This window comes from Gymnoscopelus braueri (assembly GCF_963280865.1).
Source record: "Gymnoscopelus braueri genome assembly, chromosome: 2".
NCBI classification, from domain to species: Eukaryota; Metazoa; Chordata; class Actinopteri; order Myctophiformes; family Myctophidae; genus Gymnoscopelus; species Gymnoscopelus braueri.
Genome location: NC_137604.1, coordinates 40,609,846 through 40,637,719, shown reverse-complemented (window position 1 = coordinate 40,637,719; position 27,874 = coordinate 40,609,846). Strand labels below are relative to the sequence as shown.

General features: G+C 40.6%; 2 protein-coding genes across 2 annotated transcripts; one reads left to right on the top strand and one right to left on the bottom strand.

Annotated features, from left to right (window-relative positions):
• Positions 1–158: 158 nt before the first annotated feature.
• spag5 (sperm associated antigen 5) lies at positions 159–18,865 on the top strand. Its single transcript, XM_080449688.1, has 26 exons — positions 159–208; positions 1,534–1,597; positions 1,698–1,823; positions 2,450–4,760; positions 5,029–5,164; positions 5,391–5,586; positions 6,178–6,294; positions 7,218–7,310; positions 7,555–7,689; positions 8,472–8,591; positions 8,983–9,075; positions 9,160–9,294; positions 9,418–9,511; positions 9,779–9,926; positions 10,566–10,616; positions 11,465–11,639; positions 12,207–12,340; positions 12,680–12,848; positions 13,035–13,170; positions 13,524–13,746; positions 14,186–14,318; positions 14,551–14,631; positions 15,424–15,573; positions 16,014–16,088; positions 18,034–18,114; positions 18,499–18,865. Exons 2-26 carry the CDS (start codon positions 1,559–1,561, stop codon positions 18,568–18,570), a joined length of 5,223 nt encoding a protein of 1,740 aa, XP_080305814.1. The 5' UTR covers positions 159–208; positions 1,534–1,558; the 3' UTR covers positions 18,571–18,865.
• A 5,577-nt stretch (positions 18,866–24,442) lies between these two features.
• Positions 24,443–26,790, bottom strand: foxe1 (forkhead box E1). The gene is made up of 2 exons (XM_080449737.1): positions 26,585–26,790; positions 24,443–26,381 (listed from the first exon to the last, which is right to left on the bottom strand). Coding segments are annotated over exons 1-2 (1,161 nt in total). The 5' UTR covers positions 26,586–26,790; the 3' UTR covers positions 24,443–25,221.
• Between the last annotated feature and the right edge of the window lie 1,084 nt (positions 26,791–27,874).

The following is a 27,874-nucleotide window of genomic DNA, read 5'->3' as shown; positions in this document are numbered from 1 at the left end:
TACTTGTAAAGTACCAGAGTATTTATACATTGCGGTATTGATACTTTTACTTAAGTAAAAAATATGTACTCTTTCCACCACTGGGGAAAAGGAAACGTCAAAGGCTGGTGACGTAACTTTAACGGACCAATAACAGTGCTGCCCGTTTGTGTTTAAAACGAGAAGCGGTTGGAGTTGACGTCGAGGCTGCAGAGGTTCTGAACGAGAGGTTCGTTTGTTTATACCATTTTATTATTATACTGTAACCCTTTACACACATTAATGGCGACCAGCTTCGTGTGTGCGTTTTATAAATTAACTTACGTTCGACAGTTTAACGTTAGTCTAAGTAAGTAACGTACTGTCTGTCTGTTGATGAATGTGGGACAGTGTTGCCATGTCCGCTTATTCTAAGCGACTTTGGGCTTATTTTTCTGTAAAGTTGCTTGTAAAAATTGGTGGTTGCGTTTTTTTTGGTCTCGTTTCTAAAGTTTACTTGCTTATTTAGGCTTGCTTCCAAATTTGTAATTATTGTGAGCTTGTAGATCGGCTATTCCATGCGCGCGACACAGTTGTACGACGGATTGATCAACGCATATTTGTAAACTGCCACTAATCAGTGTTGTCTGATTCTGTGAGAGAAACAAGCAACCAGGTCTAGGAAAACAAGTCCAAAAGAAGCAACTAGGGCACTATGCCATCATGCGCACTTTGACAAATGCATATTAATTTGGGGGTCCTTGACATGAAAATATTTGAGAACCACTGGTTAAAATAATTTTAAAAAATCGTGAAACAAGCCCCAAATTAGCCATGGTTCACATGACGCTTCATGGTATGACAGTCATGTTTCAGGGCTAGGCTAGCCCCAAATAAGCAACAGCTACACTTTTGAAACAAGCCAAAAAACCGCAACCCGCAACTTTACCGTGCAACTTCACAGAACAATAAGCCCACAGTCGCTTATAATAAGCGTACATGGCAACACTGTCACTAACGCAACGGTTAACCTGGTAAAATAGAAAACACCTCAGCTTACTAGGCCACTATTCTGTTATTGACCATCGTTATTATTCCCTGTTTGTTTTTGTACGTCCATAGAAAGTTTAACGTTTATTCCACTATAGAACACTTTAGTTACCTTCTGAAGCGAACTTTAATCATCATAGGATAGGGTATTGTTTTTGTTTGTTTCGGACTGTTAAAAGACAAAATAAATACACAAAATAAACACAATACACTTAAAATATGAAACAAATACATCGAAAATAGAATAGGCATAGAATGAAGTTGAAAACTTATCTAGTCCTACCCCTTATTGCTCATTAGATTTCAATTTGATTTCAATCAAATAACATTTAGAAATACAATTTAAGATTCAAAATCTATGTAATGAAAATACTATGAAGACCAAAAAAAAAAAAACAAACTTCTGGTCATCTTCAGAGCTTATTACCTTTCAATATGCTGTTGATATTAATTTCTTGAAAGATGTTTGGCTTTACCAACAAACATGTATTATGTATTATATGCCGTCTGTATTTTCTCCTGCAGGTGCATATTAGTTTGCCTGGGACAAATGTCATCAAGGAAATCCAGCTCAGCCGGGGAAGGATTGGTAGGATGTCTTCTCTCAGTTTTTTTAATAATATGACGCAGTATTTAATTATAATAGATGAGCTAATAATCATATTTTCCTTCTCTTTTGCTGTCATTAGCCTTCCGTCGGACCTGGAGGGCGTACGCCTTTGAGAAGCTTGCAGAATGAAATGGGCCTCTCAACAACGTCTTCCAGGTTCAAACCAAGATCACTGTCAAATAGTGATGTTTTCAAAACGACAAAGGTAAGGTGTTTAATGTATTAAGACCTGAGGCGATTCTACAAATGTCTTCTAAATCCTAACTTTGTTGCTATATATCAGTGGTTCTCAAACTTTTATTACCTTGTCGACTGCATGTTCTAATCATGTATATGTTACTTTACTTACATTTTTACTTAGCATTTCAGTAAATTAACACTGAGGTGGCAGGTGCCCTCTCTTCCTTGGTGCCCACCTATCCTGTTACCATTAGGAGTGAGCTTGGCATTGTATTTTGGTCACAGTTCAGTTCAAAAGCTAACAGTGTTGGAGACAACAAATATGCAAGCAGAAGTCTATTCAATATACAATAGATGGCAATGTGACTCAAGTGACCTGTGCAGTTTTCTTTGGCTTTGTTTCAGCACACAAGCTTGGGGGAGGGAGGGGGGGCTATTAGCGTTTCTTAAGCTTTATTTTGGCTAGCTCGTCCCGGTATCTGTCTTCTGATTCTGCGGAATGTAGTAAAGAGCCGCCCTCGGGTCAGAGATGAACCAGGGTTAGCTGCGAGAAGGACTATAGCCTTATTTATGTGGTATGGGCTCTAGCTCTTTGATGGCCGCCCCCCACACTTTTAATATTTTTTCCACCCAACTCTTTCTAACCAACAGAGTGATGTCCATCTCTATGACCCAGACCACCACACCAGCTGTCCACCACACAACATCACAGATGTCTGTTCACCCAAACTAACTGTTAACAGAGTACCCACCATTGGTACTGCAGCCACTGAGACAGCTGTAGGACTGGGAGATGTAACATTCAAATCCTTCGTCTGCTCTGGTGTTGAAGTGGAGATTTCAGACCTTCCTTCAATAGTGGCACAAGATGGTATCATTCTACCCCATGATCAGCCTACAGAGAGCCCCTGTGATCCAGAAGATACAGTCATTACTGACAGCATGATGTCCCATTCAAGTGACAACCACATGGAACATCCCTATTATTATAATGATGGAAATGCTGCATCTGTTGTCTGCACAGGACCTCTCAGTGAGCCTTCAAGCACAAATGAAGACTCCGGGAACTTGGATAACTGCAGTGGATTAGTAGAGGACATGTTTAAATCTGTCATCTGCGAGTCAGTTGAGGTTGTAGTTTCAGACATCACCACCACCAGGCTATCGGACGAAACTATTCCTCTGCCTGTGCCAGAGCTTGGGGAATGCTTACTGCATGACACTGTTGATCCAAGCCTCATTGTAGATGACTGTGGTGAGCGATGCCGTGAGGAGCATGCAGATCATCCCTACTGGAACAGTGAAGGTCTTGAGCTGACTTCTTCTACTGCCCCCCTTGATGTGTTCTCTGGAGAATCAGCTTGTGCTGAAGAACCTGTTCATGGAACATGTGATATCACTTTCAAATCATTTGTCTGCACAGGAGGTGAAATTGAGGTTGCAGATTACACCATGCAAGCAGATGAGACTATTCCTGTACTTATTGATGAGGTTATGAACGGCAGTAACCAGCCAAATGACTACAGTGTGAATCCAAGCATTTTAGTGATAGACCCTAATCTACAGTCCAATGATAACTATAAAGATCACCCCTACTGTAATATTGAAAATGGCTCATCCTCTCCAAGTTGTGGACTTTCCTCATTCCAGGAGCCATTACCAGGCTGCCATGATGAGCTGAATGAGATGGAGCCAATTAATAATATGCAATTGGCTGATGGCCACATTGACCGTCAGGAAGATGTCACATTCAAACCTGTCACCTGTGCAGAAGGAGATGTTGAAGTTCCACACACTGCAGACCTGGCACAGGAGACTGTCCTTCTATCTCGTTCCCCATCACCGCCGGTCATCTTACAGCAGCTCCCATGCAATGATAGTGCACTTATTGGTATCACAATGGATCATTTTGAAAACCTGCACCGCCATGTGGAAAGAGATGGTGCTGCGCTAGATCCAGGAGCTATCAGTTTTACCTCATTGGCAAACGTGTCACTTAAGTTGGTTAATGATCCAGATCTTAAGTGTCAAATTCAAGAAACACCCAAACTACATGTGGACAGCAGCACAGTGCACTCAGGCCACTGTAGTTTAGAAAATGATGGCGCTGTACTAGATTCCAACCGATCAGCTGTCAGTGCATCTCCACTGGTAAACGCGTCAGTGAATAATGTAAATGTTAACTGTCCAATTCAAGTAACCCCTAAACAAGCTTCTTTACATGCAGTTGTTAACCTGCTTGACAACAGAGAGTTGAACTGCAGTGTACTTGGAGCTCGAGGGAGTTCAACACCATCACTGGTGCAAGAGAATCAAAAACGTGACATTGATATGCCTTCAAGAAGTGTAGCTCTGGAGTCCAGTGGCGCAAATGACAGTGCTCTGGGATTGTCCGGAAATGGGCAGTTTCCTTCTGACTCTTTAGAAAAGCTGTGTCCTGAAAATGACTCTGATGTTCTGATGTCCCTGCCAGAGATTCCCTCTGTACCAAACACCTTGCAGTTTGAGTTCATGAGTCCAGTCTTCAGGGGAACCCCCGCTAGATTACGGATTCGCAGAGATTCAGCCTTCGCTCAAGCTTTGGCTGAAGAGTCTGCCGTGGAAGGGGAAAATAGCTTAGTGCCTCCTTTTCTCCCAGTCCATACAGGGCCCTGGCTTGGGCCTTTGGAGAGCCCGATGCCACGACCGTTACTTAACTCCACAATTATTGGTAGAAGAGTCAGTGTAATGCTCCAGATAGCCCCAATCAAAGAAGTAGTTGGAGATACAAATGAGAAGCCCAGTGTAGCGGCACCAGCTCAACCAGCAGAAGAGAGACCGTTAGTGTTAGATATTCCCTTTATTCCTAATGGTCCCCTGCAGCAGCAGCTCAGGCAGATGGCAGAGTTCCTCATCATGGCATCAGGGAAGATGGGTGCCTCCACGACTGCCGTCTCAGCTCACTCTACACCTCCAGCACCAGGTACAGCTGTCCGCTATAGAGATGTAATGCACACCATGTTTTTAAATTATTTTTTACAATTCAGGTGCAGTGTTTAGTAATCCAAAAATGTTTTGCTCTGGGATCCAGGTGTGGAACACAATTTAATATAAACATGCATAAATTAACATGCAGACATTAAAATTGAGCAAAAAGATTACCGTATATTGAAATTGTGAAATAGTTATACTCAAGTTATTGTGATATTCTTTCTGTGAAAAAATTACAGATTGTTGTAAATCTCCCACAGAGAGCCACAGCATGTGTGTGGGCACCAGTCCTGTGAAGATGGTCAATCACAGTCTAAATACATCAGGCCAGTTTGAAAGAAAGCGGGAGTTCTCCATGGCTGATAAATGCACTATCACAGATCCTCTCCTATGGAAGTGAGTATTATTTCCCCATGTAGAGATGAGATGTATATGTATATATATTAAAATCTAGGTAAAGGTACATAATGGAAAATTGTGATTTGATTACAATATGTTCATTTTTATGAAATACAGAAAAATGTAGTGCCATCAAAATGGAGCATACAACTAAATATCTAAGGAACTACAGATGGGTAGTCTTTAATTGGTGGTGCTGGTCTCTTTAATTTTTTGGTCACAGTGTACCCTCAGGCAGCCTGGAGTCTCTGTCCAAACAAGAGCTAGAGCAGCGGCTAAGGTCCTCTATGATCATGGTGGAGGCCCTTGTACAACAGCAGACATCGGCCAGGCTACACAGCTCTACTGCCAGCACAGGCCCTGCGCCCTCTGACTTCAGGGACCAAATGGTGCAGACTGAACACACTGAACTCAGCCAGGTTTGTTGCATAGTGGTTAGAGTAACCGTCGATTAGTAGGGTGGTGCGTGATTCAATCTCTACCACATAACATTGAACTCCTACCTGCTCTGTGTGTGTATATCGTTTTTGTCGGGCAGAAGCCTTGTATCTCAAATCTCTTGTATCTTTTTGTTTTTTCGTAAATTAATGCTCAACTTCATTATACAACAGTGTCGCCACAAAATAAGTCAAAATAGCATATCTACAATGTGTCGCAATGCGAGGTGTTGTGAGGTTGAAGATCAGGGAAAAAAATGTTATATAATAAAAAAAGGAACAGTTTTGGACATACAAGGTTTCTACCTGACAACAACGATACACCTGACAACGATACACTGTGTATATTTACACAGTACATTTTGCACACCTATGTGCCGTGATCGTCTAAATGTCTTCAGTTACAAGATCTGGAATCTGCCAGACAACTACAGCAGTTGATTGAAGTCAGATCTGCCTTGCGAGTCAGGACCATGTATCACCTTGTGCAACGGTCATCATTTACTTTATCTTTTTGTTTATCAGTTGTCCTTGACACAATGATTAAATGAATGTTTTCTTTCATTTTCACAGACCAACACATACAGAGACCTGTATATTGCAGCTTTGGACAGGATTGGCGTGTTGGAGTCGGATGAGTCTTCTTTACAGAACCTCATTCAGTGTATACAGGACAACAGGCTTACCATGGTGAGACGGAGACACTAACATTTAACGTGGACATGTAGGGAATTGAGGTCCAATGGGGCAGTTGGACTGTGCTTTATGCCAGCCAGGGATTTTTAAAATATTTTTTTGCCTTCAATAAATGTATTCATGTTCAAACAAAATCTAATTCATAGTCAATCATACAGGCCTAGACATTTCAGTTCGTTTATCGGTAGAGCGCTCTCCTTTCGACCACAAGGTCATGGGTTTGATCCCGGCCACCGCCTACTCGGCGTATGAGTAGCACGGCTCGTAAGTCGTGCGGTAAGTACTGGGAGCTGATGGTAGGTGTCTAGCGCATTGCGAAACGGGAATAGACTCCCGCGCTCTGGCTGATATCGACAATAAGATGTACTTTATGTATTTATTTTGCAATCAAATTTTCTCTGGAGTGCAGCGTTTCTTGTGCATAGGTTTTTGCATGGTGGCTGTGGATGCTAAAATACGTATGTAGAGAGAGAGTTAGGAAATTTGAATTGGGGCTGAAAAAGAGTCTGGAGGAAGAAGTTTGTTATTATGTTGCTATACTTGGGCAATAGAAATTATGTTTTATTAATTGGCATATTCATGATGCACTCATAAACCATCAAAACATAATGATTATTTTCCTAATTAATTTACCTGCGGTCTCTTTCATTATGCAATGTAATCTAAATAAGATTTATTTAGATAATACAATTGCCGTAAAATAAAGTACAAAATGATCATGTAAAGGCTCATTACAAGTTTTCTACTGTGAAATTATATTTTGTAAATTACTTGTTATATAAAATGAGTTATCCTGGACCATGCGAACAGAGCCGTTTGGAACATGTGCATGAAGATTATGTTTCTTATGTTTACAACATTGCATGTTGAAAAGTGTGAAATTGTTTTTTATCTTTATTTTGTTTGTGTGTTGCAAGACTTCTTTAACATCTGACACAGAAGCAGCTCTTGCCAACATGAACCACATGGGGGAAGTGGTCAGAGAGGACCACAAAAGCCTTGTCACACAGGTAAGGATAAATCAAGTCACATCTGCTGGAATTGTGTTCCTAAATTTGTGTAATAAGTAGATAAAAGTTGTTGGGAGGAGAAACGACAAAAGAAACCTGCACACTAGTCTCTTCACCATTTACTCAAAATATTCTGAGATGGGACTACTTTTATTGTAAATTGTAGTACTTGTATTAGCTTTTTGTCACTATCCTTTGCAGACATAAGGTGAGTCTAAATTACTTGTATATTGCCTCTCTTCAGTATGGTCAGATGAGATCCCTGTGTGCCAAAGTGAAGGAGTCACAGACTCGGATGGTTCAGAAGGTCCATGACACACTGCAGCAGAGAGAGGACATGAGGCAGCAAAAGGTCGAGGCTTTCACAGCCAAAGATGCGGCAAGTCCCAAAACTCCACAACACATCTCAGTTGCACTACTTATACATACTACTGCAACTTCTAAATCTCAAGAATCTCCATTTGTGTATGGCATAGATATGACCGTACCTTATGCGCAGATGGTGTGCATGCAAAATTGCCATCAGATTCATGAAATGTGCGGTACAGCCACTTCAGTTCTTATACACTTGTGTATGATGGTGAATCCAGATCATTCTTAATCGATCGACTATGAAAGGCGAAAGTCAGCGCACACGTTTGTTTTCAAAAGTGTACAAACTAGTAATAGTACTATGTCATTAGTAAATAATTGTAGAATTAAGTGCATTATGTATTTGTATATTCAATTATATTGTGAAATTCAATAAAATGTAGTTACTTTAAATATTCAATATTTAGCCATTTATACTATTTAAAAAATAATTTGCACATTTTATTGATTTTATAAGACTTCTAAGGCCTTTATGTAAATTAAAGTAAGAATATATTGAATCCGAAAAGTATTCATAATAACACATTTATGCATATGTCCTATTAGTGATTGAATGAGGCCCATTTCCCCCACAAATGGAAGCTTAACTTTGGATATATTGTGGTAGAATTTATAACAAAATTCTGGCAATAAATAGAAAAACATACTTCACAAGGGAATAAATACAGTAAAAATATATTCCAGTTCATATATGTATGTAAGGTGCAATTCCTGGTGGAGAATAGAGTATTCAAGGTTAACAAATTATTTGTGAGTCGGTGCATTAAAATGTAAACTGTTTTTTTCCAGGCCTTCAGTGTGATGGAGCAGCTGAGAGAACACAGTGCCAAGCAGATCTCCCAGCTGGAGGAGAGTTTAGGCTCTCAAAAAGACCTCATGGCTGCTTTAACCAAGACCTATCCAGAGCAGGTAAAGATTCTGCTTCTATCTTACTTATTCCTCCTGTCTTGTTCTTTTTTTCTGTCTTGCTCTCTCACATACACATGCATGACAGAGCTATCCAGCTTTAATTGTTTGTTCTGCTAAATGACTAATGTAGAACCAATAACTTGATTGCTCATGTAGGTTAATGGAATAAATGAAGCAGTTTTTTTATGTTTTTTATTTATCAATTTCTTTAAAAAAAATAATCTACTACATCGATTAGTCTTAACCACATAACCCTGTATTTCGTTGTACAATGGTGGTGTAAAATATCTAAAATAGCCGATTTACAAGCTCACAACGCATCGCACCACAGCGCGTTGTGTGCCCCTAGCTAGCAGCACAGAGACTGACTTAATGTGTTTTATCTATGCAGGTTGCATTAAACAAGGCCTATGTGGAGTCCCTCAATTCAGCATCTGAGCTTTTAACTAGCACCACCAGTGATCACACCACTCTTGCTGACGAGGTAGGACTATTTGAAAAAAAGAGATATTGTTATTCATAATATTAAACCGGTTTACAACAATTTAACATTTGTATTGGATACTAGCTCCAAGCAGCCAGAGTCCTTCTACAGAAGAGCATTCCAATGCTTGTGAAGTTGAATGAGAAGGCAGCAGCTGCCCTGAGTGAGAGAGACCAGAGTCTGACACAGAGAGAACAAGCTGAAGAGGCACAAGAACAGGTCAGGATGTTTTATCATGTGGGATACTCTATGAAGAACCTCCGAGGAGAGCTCTCAAGCAAGGAATTAATCCACTACTTTACTACAAGATAAAATGTCTTAAAACGGTTATTAAATCCACAGGTTCAAGAGGAGCTGGACCAGGCTAATTTGAATCTTCAAGATGCCACTCAGCAGATTGCAGACCTGAAACTCCAGGTGACCATCATGACCTCAGGTACAGACAGTATTTTAAAAAGTTTTTCCAAAAGACAAATTTACAGTATCGGTTGAACACAACAGTGATACAACCTTTCAGATGAAAATAATCATGGTTAAAAATCTAGTGAACTAATCGTGTTTCATCATATTGAGCCTGATAATTGGGCTCAAAAAGAATTTGGAAAGATTTACAGATTTAAAGAGTAACAGCTAGCAGTACTAAGTAGCTGTATCTTTTCCAAAGAATTGAGACTACAGTACTCTTAACTTACTTTACTTTCAGAGATGGGTGTGCTGCATGAGAAACTGGGTGAAGGAGAGGAAGAGCAAGCCATGTTGGAGAAGAAGGTTACTGATCTCAATGCCACAGTCTCCTCTTACATGGCTTCCTTCGCCTTCCTGGAGAAGGGACTTGGTGAACAAGCTACCAAGTAAGATCCAGAGACTTTTCAGAAACTTCAGTGCATACTGTTTTGACTATTGTTATTATGATGTTTCCATTCACTGTTTAAGAAAAAATGTATTTAGATGCCATGTGACTTGATCTATCCAGCAGATTTGGTAGAATTGACACCGTCTCTCTTGGCCCCTACACACCAAACTGACTCGTCCTAACTATTACAGACTAATGTTGGGAGATCAGTTGGGTCAGATGTCAGGTGAAAGGTGTTTAAAAAGTAGCTGTATGCAGGCTGTTTACACACTGCACCGATGGTCTGCTGATGACACTGTTGTGCACCTGTGTGAGGAATTTAGTTCTTGACATGAAACCTGCACGTTGGTGCGTCTCTCACTCATATATATATATACACACAACCAAAGAACTCGACCCCCCGCCCCCTCTTTTCGACATCGACACTGATTGTGCTTGAGGTGAATGACTCACGCAGATGCCTCATTACCACGATGGCTGTGTACTTACCGGACATTCTACAGACGATTTTTGGCCATAGATGCTTATCGGCGGCCCGATGTTGGCTTGGTGTGTCACAGCATGATCTCGGGAACACAGATTACTGTTTGTTTGCAATGCGTTTGTTTACTTGTTTTAAGCACCAGTTTTGTGTCAGGTTGCAGAAGTCATGGGAGGATGCCAAGCAAGCCAATGGAAGAGCAGATGAGTGAGTAATGATTCAGTTTCTCTCATTAATAAAATTCCTATCCATTACTATTGAAGAGGAACTTTAGTTATGTACTTTAGGTCTCATTGTCTCCGCGTGCGCATGTGAGAGTACGTTTGTCTGTCTGTGAACAGCTAATCTCCGGCACCGCTGGCCCTATCGACGTGAAACTGTGCACACAAACTCCCTGTATGCCAGAGCAGAACCTCTGCCCCAAATTTTTCAGCTCGGCCTCTTATAGTGCCACCAGGAGGCCAAGTTTTGCAAAACAAATGTTTTGATATTACTCCTACCGATTTTGTCCAAACATCTCGCAAATTGGTTCACAGTATCTATTTAGTCATGTGATCAAGATGGATTTTCATATTCCATCCTGATTGGCTTCCAAAGTTTGCTGGAGTGGTCAGTTTTGAACAAAATGCCTCAAATCATGAACGCAGCGTCCGATTACCGTGAAACTTTGCGCGCACATTCCCACTAGGCCAAGGAAGAAATGGCCCCCTTTTCTCATTGGCCTATTATAGTGCCACCAGCAGGCTGATTTTTGCAAAATCTTTGCAAATGTTTTGATATTACTGATGTCCAAACATCATGCAAATCTGTACACATTGTTATCTCTATAGTCATGTGATCAAAACGGATCTCTCAGATTTTTCATATTCCATCAACATTGCTGGCCCACAATAACCTACCTGACCTGGCGGAGACCTGAGCTCCGAGAAGCACTTTGTCTAGCTATCCAATGTGCTCTCATTTTCTATTTCAGTTATTTTTTTCCCCATGCCTTATGTATTACTGCAACAACATTTTGAGAATTCAGTTAAATGCTATTTACTTGGTGTTTGTAGGTTGGAGGTATCTTTGTCCCGGTCAGAGCAGCGTGTGTGTGAGCTGAATCAGTCTCTGGCCCACAGTGAGGAGCAGCTCACACAGCTGCAGACCTTCTCTCATTCGCAAAGCCTACAGATCGAAGAGCTCAAAGATGTCCGCACACAGTTCAGCATTTTTAAGGAGGAGAACGAGGTAAGAGTGGGTCCATCTTTGAGAGAGTATCTATTTTACACTGTCATCTGCCAGATGGAAATGAACTGAAAACAATTGAGGGCATTTAGTGCAGCCATGGGCATCACCATCTCAGTCCAAAGTTTCCAGCTGTCTCTTGATTACAGACTTGATCTGAGTTCTATATCACTTCTGTCTGGCATAGGAATAACTTAAAGGGCAAAATCACTTTGTTAGAGGTTTGGACCTTGCCATGATGTAACTCCAACTCTTATAGCACATAAACAAAAGTAAAAGAAAGTTGATTCAGACAATATACAAATCACCAAACCCGTTTATGTGCTAAAAGAGTGACTTTGAAAGCTGTTTCACCGTACAATGTAAGTCAATGAGGAGCATATTTTGAATTATCAATTTCTAATCAATGGAGCAATTATTTTAGATTTCTTGTCCACGTTGGAGTTACATCATGGCAGGGTAACTACACAACCCAAACCTCTACCAAAGTGGTCTTGCCCTTGAATAATTTAATTTAAATGTCTTCTGAGTGATTTTATGCTATAATCTGCTGTTGTGTGTTTGGGTCAGTTCATGCAGATGGAGAATCAGCTGACTAGAGAGCAGGTTGCAGAGACTGAAGCTTCCCTCAGGAGCCATCTGCAGGGCCTCAGGGAGAGGAACATCCAGTGTGAGGACCTGAAAGGAGCTCTCAGTCATCTTCAGTAAGCCTTCACAACAAACATTTTGCAAACTTGTGACTAGTACTAAGTATGGATTGTTGGATTGCATTTCTGAACCTTGTGTCTTTTTTCCTTGAGCTCCTTTCAACACATTGCACATATAATTACACACATTCTCGCACTGGACCTGCCTAGTGCAACCAGTCTTGTCCAGTTTCTGCTGAGCATCTTCACTGGAGTAGTTACCTGCCGTGCTCAGTGGCACTTTTGACGGTGGCTGCTGAGGGATGTTGCTGGGAGGAGTCACATTGCACTGAATAAAGGTTCTTAAAACAAACCACTGTTCTCAATGAGAAATTAATAATTTGTGTGTTTCGACAGGCTTGAGAGAGATGAGTTGCAGACAGAGCTGGAGGCTGCGAGGGCCAGAACCACTGCTGTTCAACAGGAACTGGGGGGACAGTTGGCCCAGGCTGGCAATGATGTCACCGTGTTCCACCACACACTCAGAGGAGTCACCAATGACCTCCATGCAGTGCTTCATGAGAAGGTAACACAGACAACGTTACTACTAAGGCCAAACTAACACAATGGTCGTACTCGTCATGCATCTCTAAATAGCCAGGTACCACTGGCTATTTTCTGTGAATTTATAGATGTGTGTGTGTGTATATATAGACTTACATTTTCCCCACTACCTCTGCAAGATTTCAAATTTCGGATTTTAACTTTCCAGAAACCAGAACACTGCAAGGATGATGGGCCCCAGTCATCTGCCACTGCTGAACGTCGCCGCCCCCCTGGTTCCTTTGTGGACAGCATTATGAAGGCGATGGGGACAGACACAAATACGGCAACTCCTGATGACCAAGGTAGAGTACTACACCGTTAAGTAATGACTGATTACCCTATAGGGTTGTAACAGATCGCCTTAATTTGATACAGTAATAGGGCCACTTTTTGGTATGTTTTTGATACAAAATAGGAATGCCAGAGTGTGCATTGATTTGATTTCCTATTAAAACATACTGTAACATCATAAACATGATGTTTTGACTTTGAACTACTGGAGCATCCTCCACTGTATGGAGCTTCTTCATGGCAGCATATAAAAACTCTGAAGTCCAAGGGTACATGCCCCTCGCTACAAATGAATGAGGCTGGCCTGTATAAAAAAATGGGGAAATAAATGAACTGATTTGCACTGTATTCATATTCTGCTCAGACTCTCCTGAGGTCAGTGACGGTTTGTTCAGTGAGACAAGTGCCTTCACCCGGGTGCCCGTTAACCGTGAGGAGGTGAAGCAGGTGGACCCGGAGGTGGAGGAGCAGAGCAACGTGGTGATGATGTTGGCCGACATGTATAACACCATCAATGAATTGGTGTCCACCCTCGAGCTGGTCAAACGCCACAAGAACACACAGCTGCTGGAGCTACACAACACCATGTAGGTTTTGCTCGGTGTCTGTCTGTCTGTCGGAGATGGGATATTTTCTGCCAATACACCTACTTGATAAAGAATGTGTCTGAGGAAGGAGCAGAGCTTCACAGTTCATTGTAAATCCTCATGGTGTTATTGTTGCCCCATTTACAAGCTGTAGCATTTGGCGAACAGTTTGTAATTTGACTTACAATGTAAAATGTAGTTGAAAATAGTCAAGATGCTGAATTTTATTCCCAGAATCCTCCCAGAAGACAAATTGTGACTATGGTAATAATCCTAAATGAGGATGTGACTTGAGAACATTAAAAACATCACTAGTATTCATTTTACAGTCACTTGAAAGTAAATCTAAACCCAGACATCCACTGTAGGTTTTATTAGTGTTTTTATCAAACGATTTTTCGTTTCATATCGGCTGCTGAGATTATGGTTGTTGTTCCAGTTGTGGCCTGCAGGGGGAGCTACACACCCAGACCAGCAGTCACCAGTCTAAGGTTGAGGAACTTGAGGAACAGCTGAGGCGTCTGCAAAGTCAGCTCGAGAAAGGCAACCTGGCACTACAGCAGAAAGCAAAGGTAGAGGGCAACGCTCCCTCAGGCTGCAATGCCTATAATTTAAGAAATGCCTGTTTATAACTGAAATTTCAATTATTTATACAATATGTGAGCACTGCAGCTTTGGTTGTTTGCTTGTTGGTTGTTAATGCTGATCCAGGAATGAAAACTTTCTCTAATGTTGCACACTGTAAATTAAGTCTAGATAAGGGTGTGTGCTAAATACCTTTAAATGATCTCCCTTTTGACACAGGATGAGAAGATGATAACCCAGCTGTGCACAGAAATAAATGAAACCAGGGAGCTTCTTAATCAATACAAAACTGACAATACTGTAAGTGACTGGTACAGTAGCTCTCTTGAATGTCTTTAATTGGCTTTACATTTTGTTGGACTTTGAGCAGACATTAATGTCAAATACATTTAATGTATTGTGTTAAACAATTCTTAAGGAACATTGTGGTGTGAAATCCATAGTGAGAAATCCACTGGGTAACACAGGCATATTTTCTCTTTTATTTAAAGCTGCACTATGTAACTTTCCTCTTCTACCCTGGATTTGAACCCGGTTTCCTGCACAATTCTTACCATTGAGCCAATAGAGCCTGCCTGCTTGCTCGGGCGATAGATTAAATCCAGGTCAAAAGTTCATGTCAGATCCTGTGTGTAGGTGAGACATGACCTTTGACACGATCTAAATGTCTCAATAGAAGAGCATGGAGACAAAATACTACCATCCCAATTATATAAGTTATATTGTATTTCTTTGTATATTGTGTATATTTTTTATTTTTTGTATTGTAAAGCGTCCTTGGGTTTCTGAAAGGCGCAACATAAATTCAAGATATTATTATTATTGTATTTGTATTAACGTACTCCACACACAGATTGCACAAATTTATTTTATTCATTAAAAGAAAGTTACATAGTGCCGCTTTAAATGGTGAAATCAGTGCATTTTATTCTAAACTGATACAAATTATGAACTTGCTAAACCATGCAGTCACCCTGAAGGTACTGAAATTCTTTCAAAGATATATATTTTGAGAATTTTGTTTGGCCCACATTGTGTACCACCTCATCGATAGTCAGTTGAAAATGGTTGTCTTTTCTTTGTTTCATGCAGGAGTTGCGCAAGGAGGTGACTGAGCTTCGCCTGTCTCTCCAGCAGTCCCAGGTGGAGTCTCATGCACTGAGGGAGGAGCTAAAGAAGGCTAGTAGCCTATCGGCAAACCCGGTGCACTTCATGGACGAGAAGATTGGCCTACTGCAAGAGGTACACTTCAGTCATTTGTGTCAGTTGGTAGATATTCTACAAAAGCAAGATCATGTGAACACGAAAGCTAGTCGGCATTGATTAGCAATTAACCCTCTCCTTGTCTTCCTAAATCTGAGCCATCTGACCCTCTGCTTTGGTTTAGATCAGGGGTCCCCAAACTTTTTCAGCCTGAGACCCAAAAGAGAAATTTGATGTCTCCCCGGGACCCAAACTTACAAAAATACATTCTGAATTATTTTGTTTTTGTACACACACAAATAAAGTGATATTTAAAATGGTTTGGGGTAACTACTGGTTTAGATGACCATTGAATTACCCAGTTTAAGCTATTGAATACAGAGCATTCCCAGTAACCACAAGTCCACCCTGATGAGGAACTTCAGTCTCCATACTCGCTGTGTCTAACATGCACCACCTGTCTTTCACTGTGTCCCCAGGTGGAGAGACTGAAGAGAAGCCTGCAGGAGGCGGAGCAAGCTAGAGCCAAGCTCCTGGACAGAGCCAAAAGACATGTAAGTACACGATTATTATTATATAGCGTTGAAATGTATATTATATTAATATATACATTTACAGAAATGGGCAACTACTTTTGCCAAGTAGGCATTTTATTATACAATACCAAATGTCCCCTTGTGTAATCAGTGGTGTTTTAGAAATGGATTGTGAACAAACCTGAAATAGGAATGCACATTTTGTATATTTCCTTTGATTAATGGTCTATGATGATAACAAATGAGTATTGCGAGTCGTTAAGGTAAATTCCATTCATGGCACACCGATAAAAATAGACAGTACTGCTTCTGACTTATTTTCACCCACAATCAAAATGGATCAGACCAAGATATTAACCACAATGTGAAAGCATCGAACAATATTTGTTTAGGGCAGGGGTTCTCAAACATTTTTGGTTCAGGACACCCCTGTAAACAATGTTTTCATCCATCCTGAATTACATTGTTACTTTGTAGCTAATAGAAACTACAGCCTTCTCTTACTGGAAAGTTAAAATGGTAGCTAGTGTTCTTTTTCTACAGACCACCTCTGAGCAGTGTTGGGTAACTTGGGTAGTAACAAATTAATAATAATATATTACTGTAATATTATTACTTTTCCCAGTAACGAGTAAAGTAAGGTATTCTGCCAAAACAGTAATATAATACCATATTACTCCGACAAAAAAGGCCTTGTTACTCGTTACTGATGACGAGTGTCATTTATTTTGCTCATTTAATATGTATGTACTGTACTCTCCGTCTCTCGTAGAGGCAAGTTGTCGCATCATGCAAAAATAGAGTAGATCTACAAGCTATCAACCTCCGTCAACAGATGCTTTTTAGCTTGCAGATCAGTTCTTTTTAGCACGCAGCCTGCGCACAGTTATGACGTAGCGCATGACCCGTATGCGACCGGCGCGTCCTGTATTTCTCTGTCGTTTTTAACTTCAAAAAGCTCTCAAACTTCTATTTTGAGGCACGGAATTTACTTATAAGATATCGTTCGGATAGAATTTAGTTGTTTAACTTTAATCATGACGGAGCCTATTTAAAAAAAAAATTCAGAGAACCGGCAGGGGCAGGCAGTGACACGCATTGTATCCGAATAAAGCAACCTATTTTCAGTGTTCCTCTCCTCTTTATCATTGGTTCTCAAAGTGGGGTCCGGGGACCCCAGGGGTCCTTGAGGGAGTTCCAGGGGGTCCCCAGCTAAATGATAGATTAGGCACCAAATGGACCCTTATGGTTAAGAAATGTTCAAAAAGTTTACTTTATTGTTTCAGTTTGAGAGGCTCTAGCCAGTGTGTGCAGTTCAGATTGATGTTGTTCCTGTAAGGATAATTATTGTTCCAATTCCAAAATGGAATTTGCAGCAGCAAAATACTTAAAAGGATAGACTATTCTTTTCTATTGTTCCATTAAATTGGATTCAGTTCTAAAAGGCTAAAAACTGTACACGTCTTTTCTTTTGCGGGGGGGGGCGCGGGGAAAGTAATACGTAATATATTACTCTTGATTCCAAGTAATATAATTACTTTTCAAAGGAGTAATAAGTAACATATTACTCTCCTAAGTAATATAGCCCAACACTGCCTCTGAGACACAGAGTGTGAGTAGACAGAAATGGTGCCATCTCATAATTAACTGTCCAATTATATGAAGACATGGTTGAACATGGGTGAAGTGGTCCTAACCAAAATTACACTACAGTTGGTCTGAATTAACCGTTGGAATGTGGGCACTGCATTGCGAGTTGTGGGGAAACTTAATCATTCCTTTTTTTTGTTTGCAATGTCACTTTTAAAGAGATTTCATTGGTGATATATGCTGATATTTTAAATGAATAAGGTATCACCCAGTCCTACCACTTCCTATTCCTGCATGGTGATTGGTTTCTCCTTGGTCTTATTGACATTCCATTACTGGTTTCAATTAATATATTTTCTTCATGTTTCTGCAGCAAATCATCCGCCAAGCTAACGAACAGAAGTTGGTGAAGGAGCTCCAAATGCTGGACACCATGCTCGATAAAGTCAGAAAGGTGAGAGATTTTGACTTGTGTCAACCTTCTGATTGGTCTAACCAACCAGCAGGCTGCTTCCGCCTTGTTCCGCCCCCTTCTGTTGGTTGTACATGAAAAATATTATGCCCAGTCACTATTCCGCACCAGAGACTTTTCCTTTTTTACTAAGACAAAAATACACTAAATATCAATACGAGGAAACTGAAAACTTTTTGAATTGGTAGTTGCTGGAGTGAGAGGATTTTAGGAAATTAGTAAGTTGTTTTTTTCATGTACAAGTATCAGTGAATGAACGCCTTGCAAACTGTACAGTATTGAACAGACCGTTTGCAAGGTGGTCACGTCAGTGAAACCCTACATGGCTACTATAGAAAACAATGCATTTTCTTTTTCCCTATACAGACCTTGCTGTCCGTGCCAGAAGTAGTCGACAGCTGTGAGCCGCTGAAACAGCTTGTTAAATATGTATGTTGATGACCTTTTACGATCGTTTTATAGTCAGGAAACCAAGGGCAGAGAAAAGTGACGTGTGAGACATGACGGGTTGGATCACTGTTTTTTCACTCACTGTGAGCAACAGATTATCTGTGCACTAACTGGCTGAACAACCCGGCACCCTGCCGTTTTTCTAAATGTATGTACTGTAATGTCTATTTTAATGTATGTACTGTAATGTCTATTTTATTGTATTTGTGCAGAATTTAGGCATCAACAAATAATTGATCCTTTATTTTATTTTGTATTTAAGAAACAAACCAATAAAGTACACTTTTTGCAAGACAAGAAATATATATTCATTTGTATCATTTGCCTGACGTTGCTTTCTAATTGATATTCAAAACTGATTTAATTTCAGATAAGACTTGACATTAATTTACACCAACTTTTCAAGTCTTATTTGTACTATTTAATTATTTTCAAATATTTGCTCAAATACATTATAATTTTTTTTATAGATTACCCTGGTTCTCTGAGTGAGGTGTCTCACTGTGGGGATCGCTCCCTGCATTAAAAAGCACTATCACAGACAAGCCAGTATTTCCTGTAAGTTGTGACTTGCGTCGGGGTGGGCCCCCGCCCTCCCCCTTATGATATAAGGCCCTGGTGAGGTATATCTCATCTTTCAAAAATATGCACACACTTTCCTTGCTTAAGGGAAGGAGGGTGTTTTTTTTCGTGAGACACCTCACTCCTCATATGAACCGGGGTTACGCAAGTAACCTAAAGTTCTCTTTTAAATTGTTTCGGTGTCTCACTATTGGGGATATAGGTAACTCACGTATTGCCAGACAAGCATATAGCAAAGACTGAGGTCTTTGCTCTAAGCGAGAGCTCATGCTCGGGATTGTAGGTTAAGGTTAACTTTCTGCAGCACATACATCTTGGATAGTAAATCCCTAAAAATGGCACAATATGTTGCCATTCCTCTGGTGGAATGTGCCCGCAACCCTGCAGGAGGCTGCAGCCCCTTGCTGGTGTAGGCTAGACTAGAGCAATCGAGACGTTGCTTTCTTATGGGCTTGTCACTATGAGTCTTAGCCAATGAAACAAACAATTGGTCAAATCTATGGACTTTAGTCCTATCCATATAAACGTGTAATGCTCCTACAGGGCAGACCATATGTAATCTCCGGTAGGGGGAGAATGGTTGGAAGCTTCTAATTCCACCGGAACATTCCCCATTGAGGCCTTCTTGCGGATAAACTCTTCACTAATCTAATCACTACTTGAGAATTGTCTGTGCTAACAGAATACACACAGAGTGAGACTGTCACTGACACGCTTTGCTGACGCAAGTGTCAGAAGTAACAGTTTAAAAAGACTATTTCATATCCACTTCATCCAGAGGCTCAACTGGTGGCTGAGAAAGTGCCTCCAGGAGGCTACTAAGGATAAATCCCATGATGGAACGAGACGGCTAGACACTCTCATAAAATGACACAAGGGGGTGTTGTTGACCCACTGTCATGTCCTTAAAACCTACATGACAGGCTGATATGGCAGCCAGATGCGCCTTAATGGTAGAAAAGGCTACCTTTATCTAACAGCTCCTGTAGAAAGAAGAGAATCAGGACAGCTGAGGCTTGGAATGAAATAATCTGATTTTTCACCCCATTCCTCAAATACACCGCACTTATAGTTGTAGAGGTTGCTGGATGATGGAGCCCAGGCATTTTGAATAGTGGCAATAACATTGTGGGGAAGTCACAATGCACTCAAATTAAACATCTTGTGCGCCAAGTATACAGGGCCAGGATGAGGATGAAATATCTCCTGTGTGCCTGAGAGACTAAGTCTCGGCACAGTGGGAGAGGCCACAGCTGACCATGGAGAAGGGAAATTATTTCTTTGTGTTTAGATGCCCCTCAATGTGTGAGTAGCATGTAGCAGGTAGCATGTGACTTCAGATGACCCATGCTCTTCCATCACCTCCTTCATGTTAGAATTTCTTTAATGATAATTAAACAACTATGTCTAAGTAAACACAACACATTTTGCAACATAACCCCAAAGCCCACATGTTCACATCACACAATGGGTTTTATGTCAAGTTCAAGTGTTGCATAACAGCAAATATTAAAAACCACAGAAGAAATCCTATAACTCAGAAGAACCTCCCTGCTTCTATATTTGTCCACTTTTTCCATTTCTAAGAGCTGCTGCTGTCTCTTGTTCATCAGCATCACATCTGACAAGGTAGCACCTCTGCTTGTCAGCAGTGCTCGATGGTGTGCGAGAACAGAAAATGTAAAAGAAAATTCTATTAACCTATTGAAAAATAAACACAGTTGGCTTGATTTTGATTTAACAATCGCATCCAGGTAGTTGTTTCAACCTTAACATGCTTAGGCACAGATCATTTGAAATCTCATGGGTGGAAAAGAAAATGGTGTTTTCTTTTAGCCTTTTTATTCAAACAAACCAAGTATTGGTAATGGTGTTTCTGTTGTAAAATACTTGCATTCTTGATGACATTAAATTGCTTAAACAAATTTTTCTTTGGCCACACTATAAAAACAGAAGGTCTTAAAAAGGACATGCCTCTGGATTGAGATTCAGTTTGACACATTGTCAAACACATTGTTGAAACTATCCCAGGGACATTGGCCATGTTATTTTCTTCAACAAAGCAATTCTAAATGTGAGTGCAAAATTTGCAAATGCAAATCTAAATACTATAGGTTATTTTTGTATTTATATTCTATATCTAAATGTATATTTTGTATCTTCCACAATTAGTTAGCCATAACCGCCAAAAGAATCTAGCAACCTAGATAATCAAATTCAGGTAAAACTCTTCAAAACCTTTGTACTATGCAACATGTGTTGAACAGAACTGCCGTTTCCACATCCTAAAATAACTAGTATGACAATTAACTAAACTCAATCCCAGTCTTCGGAGAGGTAGGCTACCTGTGGCAGGTAGCCTATTCATACTAGATCCACTGGAGGGTAACTCACCTCTTTCTCCATTACATTAAACAACACCCCACAAACTCTAGTAGACCCTGCTGCTACACCTCACAGAGGAGAACCCCAGTCAAAATAATGCCACACCAAACATTTTAGCACAATCTATTATTTTTTATCTCAAAACAATTACCCCAAAATGGATTAGATTATAACAAAACACTACTGTCACGTGTGATACTCCACCAAAAAGTAGCAAAGAAAAACTAATGCCAAAAGCTGATGAGATGAGGCGAGCGCCCATTCTCTCATGACCCATGACTCTTTAAAGTAAAATAAATGTAAAATAAACGTATTAAGGAGAAATCTTCAGTTATTTCATCAGTAATGTGTGTATGTGTGAACATGTAGACCTAGGTGTATGAAAACAAAAGTACAGTAAGTCAACCAAAGTCCAACAAACCATGTTGACCAGAGGAAAGATATATTGACTGCTCAGGCTCTGATAAATTATATCTTATCTCAAATCATTATCTGCGAGCATTCACAACAAACCAGGTGTCAGTCATCACTCCTAATGAGACACTCCCCAGATCCGTAACCAAACAAATAGGAAATTGTTCTTGATACAATATTGGTCACAAATTAAAACATTATTGTCAAAGCAATTTGCTGGTTTAGTCAAACAATGCATTGTTTGTGAAAGGAGTTAAGAACAGAAGGTGGCATGGTAAGTTCACTCACTAAATATTTTTGTATACAGAACCATTAATTGAATTATAATTGGAGTACTTATACATACTAAAAGCCTAGTATAAAATAGCCTATATATTTCCTTTGAAAATGTTGACATCGGTTGATGTGTCCCCTCTGTATGTGATAACATTTGCTTTTGTCTAAAAAAAGTTTTTAGACAACCAGTAGAAAAACTTCAAGAAAAACAGAGTAATCAAGAAAGCTCTGGCGGGATTCAAGGTCAGGCCCAGAGGTGAGAGGTAGCCTGCGTGTGTTCACAGACGGGAGGGGGATTAACCACGGCACAATCTCTGAGAACACAAGGTATTTTACAATTAAACTTTATGTTTTTTCATTAATCACTTAATCGACTATTTGAAAAATAGTTGATCTACAAGCTCATAATACATTGTGATGTTATTTTTTATTTTTTTTTGGGGGGGGGGTGACTCTAATGACATAACCAAAATAGGGACAATGGGTTTAAAGTGGTTAAGGGAAGTGGCCCTTGTATTTCTCAAAAAAGATTCAAGCTATGCTAAAACATTGCTCATTTTCCCTGTTTGTCAAGCCTGTCCTCTTCATTTCTGCTTCACTGCTACTCAATGCGTGTTCATTTTCTCTTATAGAAAGACATACTGTATCTCTATTGCTTGGGATGTGCTGATGGAAATACCTGTGGCATTAGTTAGTGTCTACCACACAGTATGTTTGCCTCTATCAACTCAGAACTATCTCAGCCATGTTCTTTTGAATCTCCCTCTGTTTCTCAGTTCTGAGTTTTATGACATGAGTTTTTATTTAGTTTTTTCTGTATGTAGTAGTAACACTTTTAATGGATTTATTATAGCACCATGGTAGCTTTCAAGTTTTCATAGCATATTGCTGCTCTCACTTTATACAGTATCTTTAGATCAGTGTTTGATCATGTTTGAAAAGATTGCCTTCAAAATGTTTACAATTGTAGGCTATGCTGTAAACTACAGTTTGCGCTTAAGTCAACAGCACAACAGTATACATAGTATCAGTAACAAAGAATAACTTGAGTTTTTCCTTTTCAAACCATAAATACACTGAAATATTGCTCTCTTGTAGTTTTGTGTAATGCAAAGTACCAAGCAACGTGGTACTTATTGAAGCTTTATGATGCCTTTTTTACTATAACCTTGATTGTGGCTCAGTCTTGTTCTATGAAGCAAATTATACTATTACTATTATACTATGTACTCATAATTGTCATTCAATCATGAGATATTTAAAGACCCCATCACTCATGGGCAATATCTAACTGTCCACCCATAGGAATTCATGCACAATCTTACGCAGATTTGGATAATATCTCTGCTTTAGGTCTTTTCAGTGACTTGCCCGTTGGAGGTTAAGAAGTGGCATCTTCATTAAAACGTCCACTATTTTGAGCATTTTGCCTCATCAGTCAAAGCTCCTTTTCCTTTCAAATAACAAATGCACTCACTGTGATAAAGCCCTTTTTTCCTCCTGTGTCTCATCCTGTCTCCTATGTAATCTTATCTCTCAGAGTGGGGACTTCTTGTGTTTGGTTAAAAGCCTCACACATTACTTAGCTTCACAAGTTTAACTATCAGGTTCCAAGGCGATTAGACTGATTAGACTACATAAACTGGACAAGAATAGACTCATCTACTTACAAATTGAGTGGACAGCAATTAATTCATTATTTCATTAAACTATTTCTGCTCCCCTCAGTAGTTCTAGCTTGAAATTCATTGAGAGGGGGACAGAGATGTCAGATTTGACCATGCGTCTTCCCTATTTGGGGTGACAATGTGTGTGAGCTAGAGGAGTTGCAGCTTGTTAAGTGGATGTGTCGATGTCTGGACATGATAACTAAAGGCCGCTCAGGGTGGCTCCAGACGGCACTTCAGAACCAGCTGAGCTGAAACAGATGAGTAGAAAATGGGAAGAATGACACAAAAGGAAAGGAATTGGGTTGGGAGGGTATATTTAAATGCCTTTTGTTCTTTGACTCAGAGAAGATAATACAAAATCGTGTTTGTTGTTTTGGAAAATGTGTTAAATCGGATTTTTGTAAACCTTCTATTTAAAAACAAAATCCACGTTTGATATTGTGTGCATGGGTACTATTAGAGGAAATTATTATTATTTGAACTTGAATTGATGAGATTGCCAAGAGGAATATTTTGAACTAGAAAGACAATAGTTTTATACAAATACAATTTTTATTTTATTTTAGCACAGCTACATGAATGTCTTATAGCATTAATGCTTCAATAAATTAAAATGTTTAAAACTTGCATTACAAATTAATTGCATAATTCTGCATTTATTTCCAAAGAAGACAGCTTGATATATGCTGATGTCTAAAGCCTGCATTTTACCATTTGCCAGCAAAAAAACATGCAATACACAGTAATAAAAGAAATCAATCGTCAAATAGCCTATAAACATAAAACACAATAATTTATACTAACAGTGTTAAATCCAGTGTCATTTGAACTCCAATAATGTAGAACACTCACAGTAATGAAGATTATGCTTGCAAGCAAAGAGAACATTGTGTGAACCTCATGCTTTGACAAGTAATATCACCAGGGTATATAATTTTTTGTCTATAATTTCACTGTGCAATGTTGCTACAGCTGTATTGGAAGTGCACGTGACAATAAAACACATTGAAACCTTTTATATATACAGTATAAGGTGAATATCCATTAGTATGGATATTTACTAATGTGTTTGTGTCTTGCAGTCCATTATATTATTGATGTAGATTACATTATCATTACTGCAGGAGAGGTCTTTTTTTTTAAACCTAATCATGTAAAGAGCAAAGACAAAAGAAGAGACATCACTGCAACAGCGGTGTCCAGGATTGACTGGTCCATTCGCTGTAGTCTCTGACATCTCGGCAACATTGCAAGAAATGGCCAAACCAAAATCTTACCCACATTCCCCCCTCTTTCCACACTCAGGGGTAGCTTAGATAGCAGACACAAACCTTTCCATATTCCCTGGGTATGAAGGGTGCCGTAAGTAACTGCCTGTGTTGTGACTAATGTGACCCGTGGCTCCATTGTATTGGGAGAAAGAAGCGAGCTGGGCTGGGGAAACCCGACCGTAATGTTCTGCTGTCTCTACGGAGCCTGGGGGTGAGGAATGGAGACGTCCGGTCATTCCGTACCCCTGGCCGTGGCCGGGCTGTCCATAGGAGCCCTGGCTCGCGTGATGGTGGTGATGGTGGTGTGGGTGTGGGTGTGGGTGTCCATTTGACCCAGAATAGGCAAACCCAACATGGGGGGCAGAGGAACGGGAAAGCATTGCCCCTCCGCAAGCCTGGCTCTGGAAACCTGGAGTTCCTCCGAGGCTACACGGGCTTGATACAGGCGGACCTCCGTCTGGACTGAAGCTCCGGCTGGGCTGCTGCATCAGCTCCGGTCCCTGACCTCCGCTCCCTAGAACATTTGATGGAGCCGAATGCCCTATGAGGGTGTTGATGCTAAACATGTGGGGCTGTCCGGGACCAAAGCCCGGGGGCGACGGGGACGGGTGGTAGTAGGCTGAGGGTGGCAGCTGTTGAGCGTAAGTAGAACTGACCGTGACATTGGGGTACACAGAGTTGGCATAGGCTGCTGAGCGGGCGGCAGCGATCTGCACGGGGGAGAAAACGGGCGATTCGTGGACATAGGTGGCGTAGGTGGTGAAGTCACAGCGTTTGAACCGTTTCCTGCGCCTCAGGAAACTGCCGCTCTCAAACATGTCCTCGGCGTTGGGGTCAAGGGCCCAATAGTTGCCTTTCCCCGGCCGCCCTGGCTCTCTCGGGATCTTGATAAAGCAGTCGTTGAGAGTTAGGTTGTGGCGAATGGAATTCTGCCACTTCTTGGAGTTGTCCCTGTAGAACGGGAAGCGCTCTGTGATGAACTTGTAGATGCCTCCCAGGGTCAGCTTGCGGTCGGGGGAGTTGGCGACCGCCATGGAGATGAGAGCGATGTAGCTGTAGGGAGGTTTACCTCGTTGGAGAGGTCTCTTCCTCCGTCGACCCGCACGCGGCTGCTCGTCCGTCTGAGTAGCGGGAGGAGGTGGAGGAGGGTTGGAGGCAGGCAAGGAGATCTCCGATGGAGAGTCTTTCTCCACTTTGACCACTGGCATCGTCATGGAATGGTTTCAAGTGTCCCACCAAAAACAGACAATCAAATAAAAGTCACTAAGTGCTGCAGGATACAATGCCCTTGAAAACAGACTTCAGACTGGAGGGAAATAAACAAAACAAGAGATCTGCCCAGCAAGCAATCATTCTACAGGCAGAATGACAGATTACAATGCTTTCTTTAAACGATCAACTCACTTTTTTTCAGTCCAAAACAAGCAGTCCCTTGAGAGCGGTAAATTCAGCAGTCTTTTCCAAGTTATTCAATGCTATTTCCAAGCTATTCAATCCTTATTTTCTTATTCCAGTAAAGTCGAGGAGCTCAGGTAAGAAACATGTGTATTCTCCGAGGTGTATGTGTGTGTGTGTGTGTGTGTGTGTGTGTGTGTAATAATGACTCATGGCGAGTTACCTGAAGACTGTAATAGCTGTGCGGAGCACACCTGAGGGGCCACACCTCCCCTAAACATATCACATGCTCTTGACATACCAGCGCTTATAAGGGTCTATTGTTCCATGTTCTACAAAGTGCACAAGCTATTTGTGATGGATATTTTCTATTTCGAGTGTCTTAACATGTTTTGCTCTGTGAATTTCAAGTGGAGAAAAAGAAAGAGTGTCTGGCTACTCGGAGAACATTTAGTTTTAGATCTTTGAATTGAAAATGATCAATAATTCACGTCAGTGAATGAACCAATATTTTCCTTTTATCGTTTTTTATCATCTAAATTGTTAATGCTTCTTTACACCTACTGTACCATGCCTATCTGATTTATTCTATTCAGACTTTTCATTGACCAGAACAGTCAAAACAAACCTCTTTTCATCTTACTGTACTATTCAAATCTGCTTATAAAGTCGACCTCAAGTTTATTTTAAAATGTCCAAAATGAGCCTTGTTGTTTTGACGTTTAACACTAAAAGGCCTCCTTAGTGGTAATGTAACCTGTGGATTGTTTTTCTACCTCACTTCCTTGTTTATTTTGTGCCAGTGGTTGGAGGAGCCAGCTGTGTTAAGCTATGTAAATGTTGTCCAGAGGAGGGCTTGTCCTGTGCTCGCACCATGCAAAATTTGGGCCATCACCATCAATCCCTGGATACAACCAGAGAGACAGGAATAGGAAACTAGAAGATATGGGTCAGGAATTGTTCACTGATATTTCACAAGAGACTTTTAAGACAAAACATAATGGGAAAGAGCAGCCGTTATAACCTTGTGTCCCCTGTATACACCCGATATCATTTTAAACCAAAACACATTCTTGGGTATTCTAAATTGTGCCCCCCCCCCCCCCCAAAAAAAAACAGAGTTGTGAACTGAATTGAATTCCTTGGGCGCCAGAGATGGAGGCTCAGCTGAAGCCCTCCTGTCAGCGGTAACTCGTGGAATGGGAGTCTTCTGCACTCCAGAGGGCCAGGGTTAACTAGTTTAAGCTCTTAAACAAACACAGAGCAGGGGAAAACGCGGCAGCACACTCCCAGCGCTCA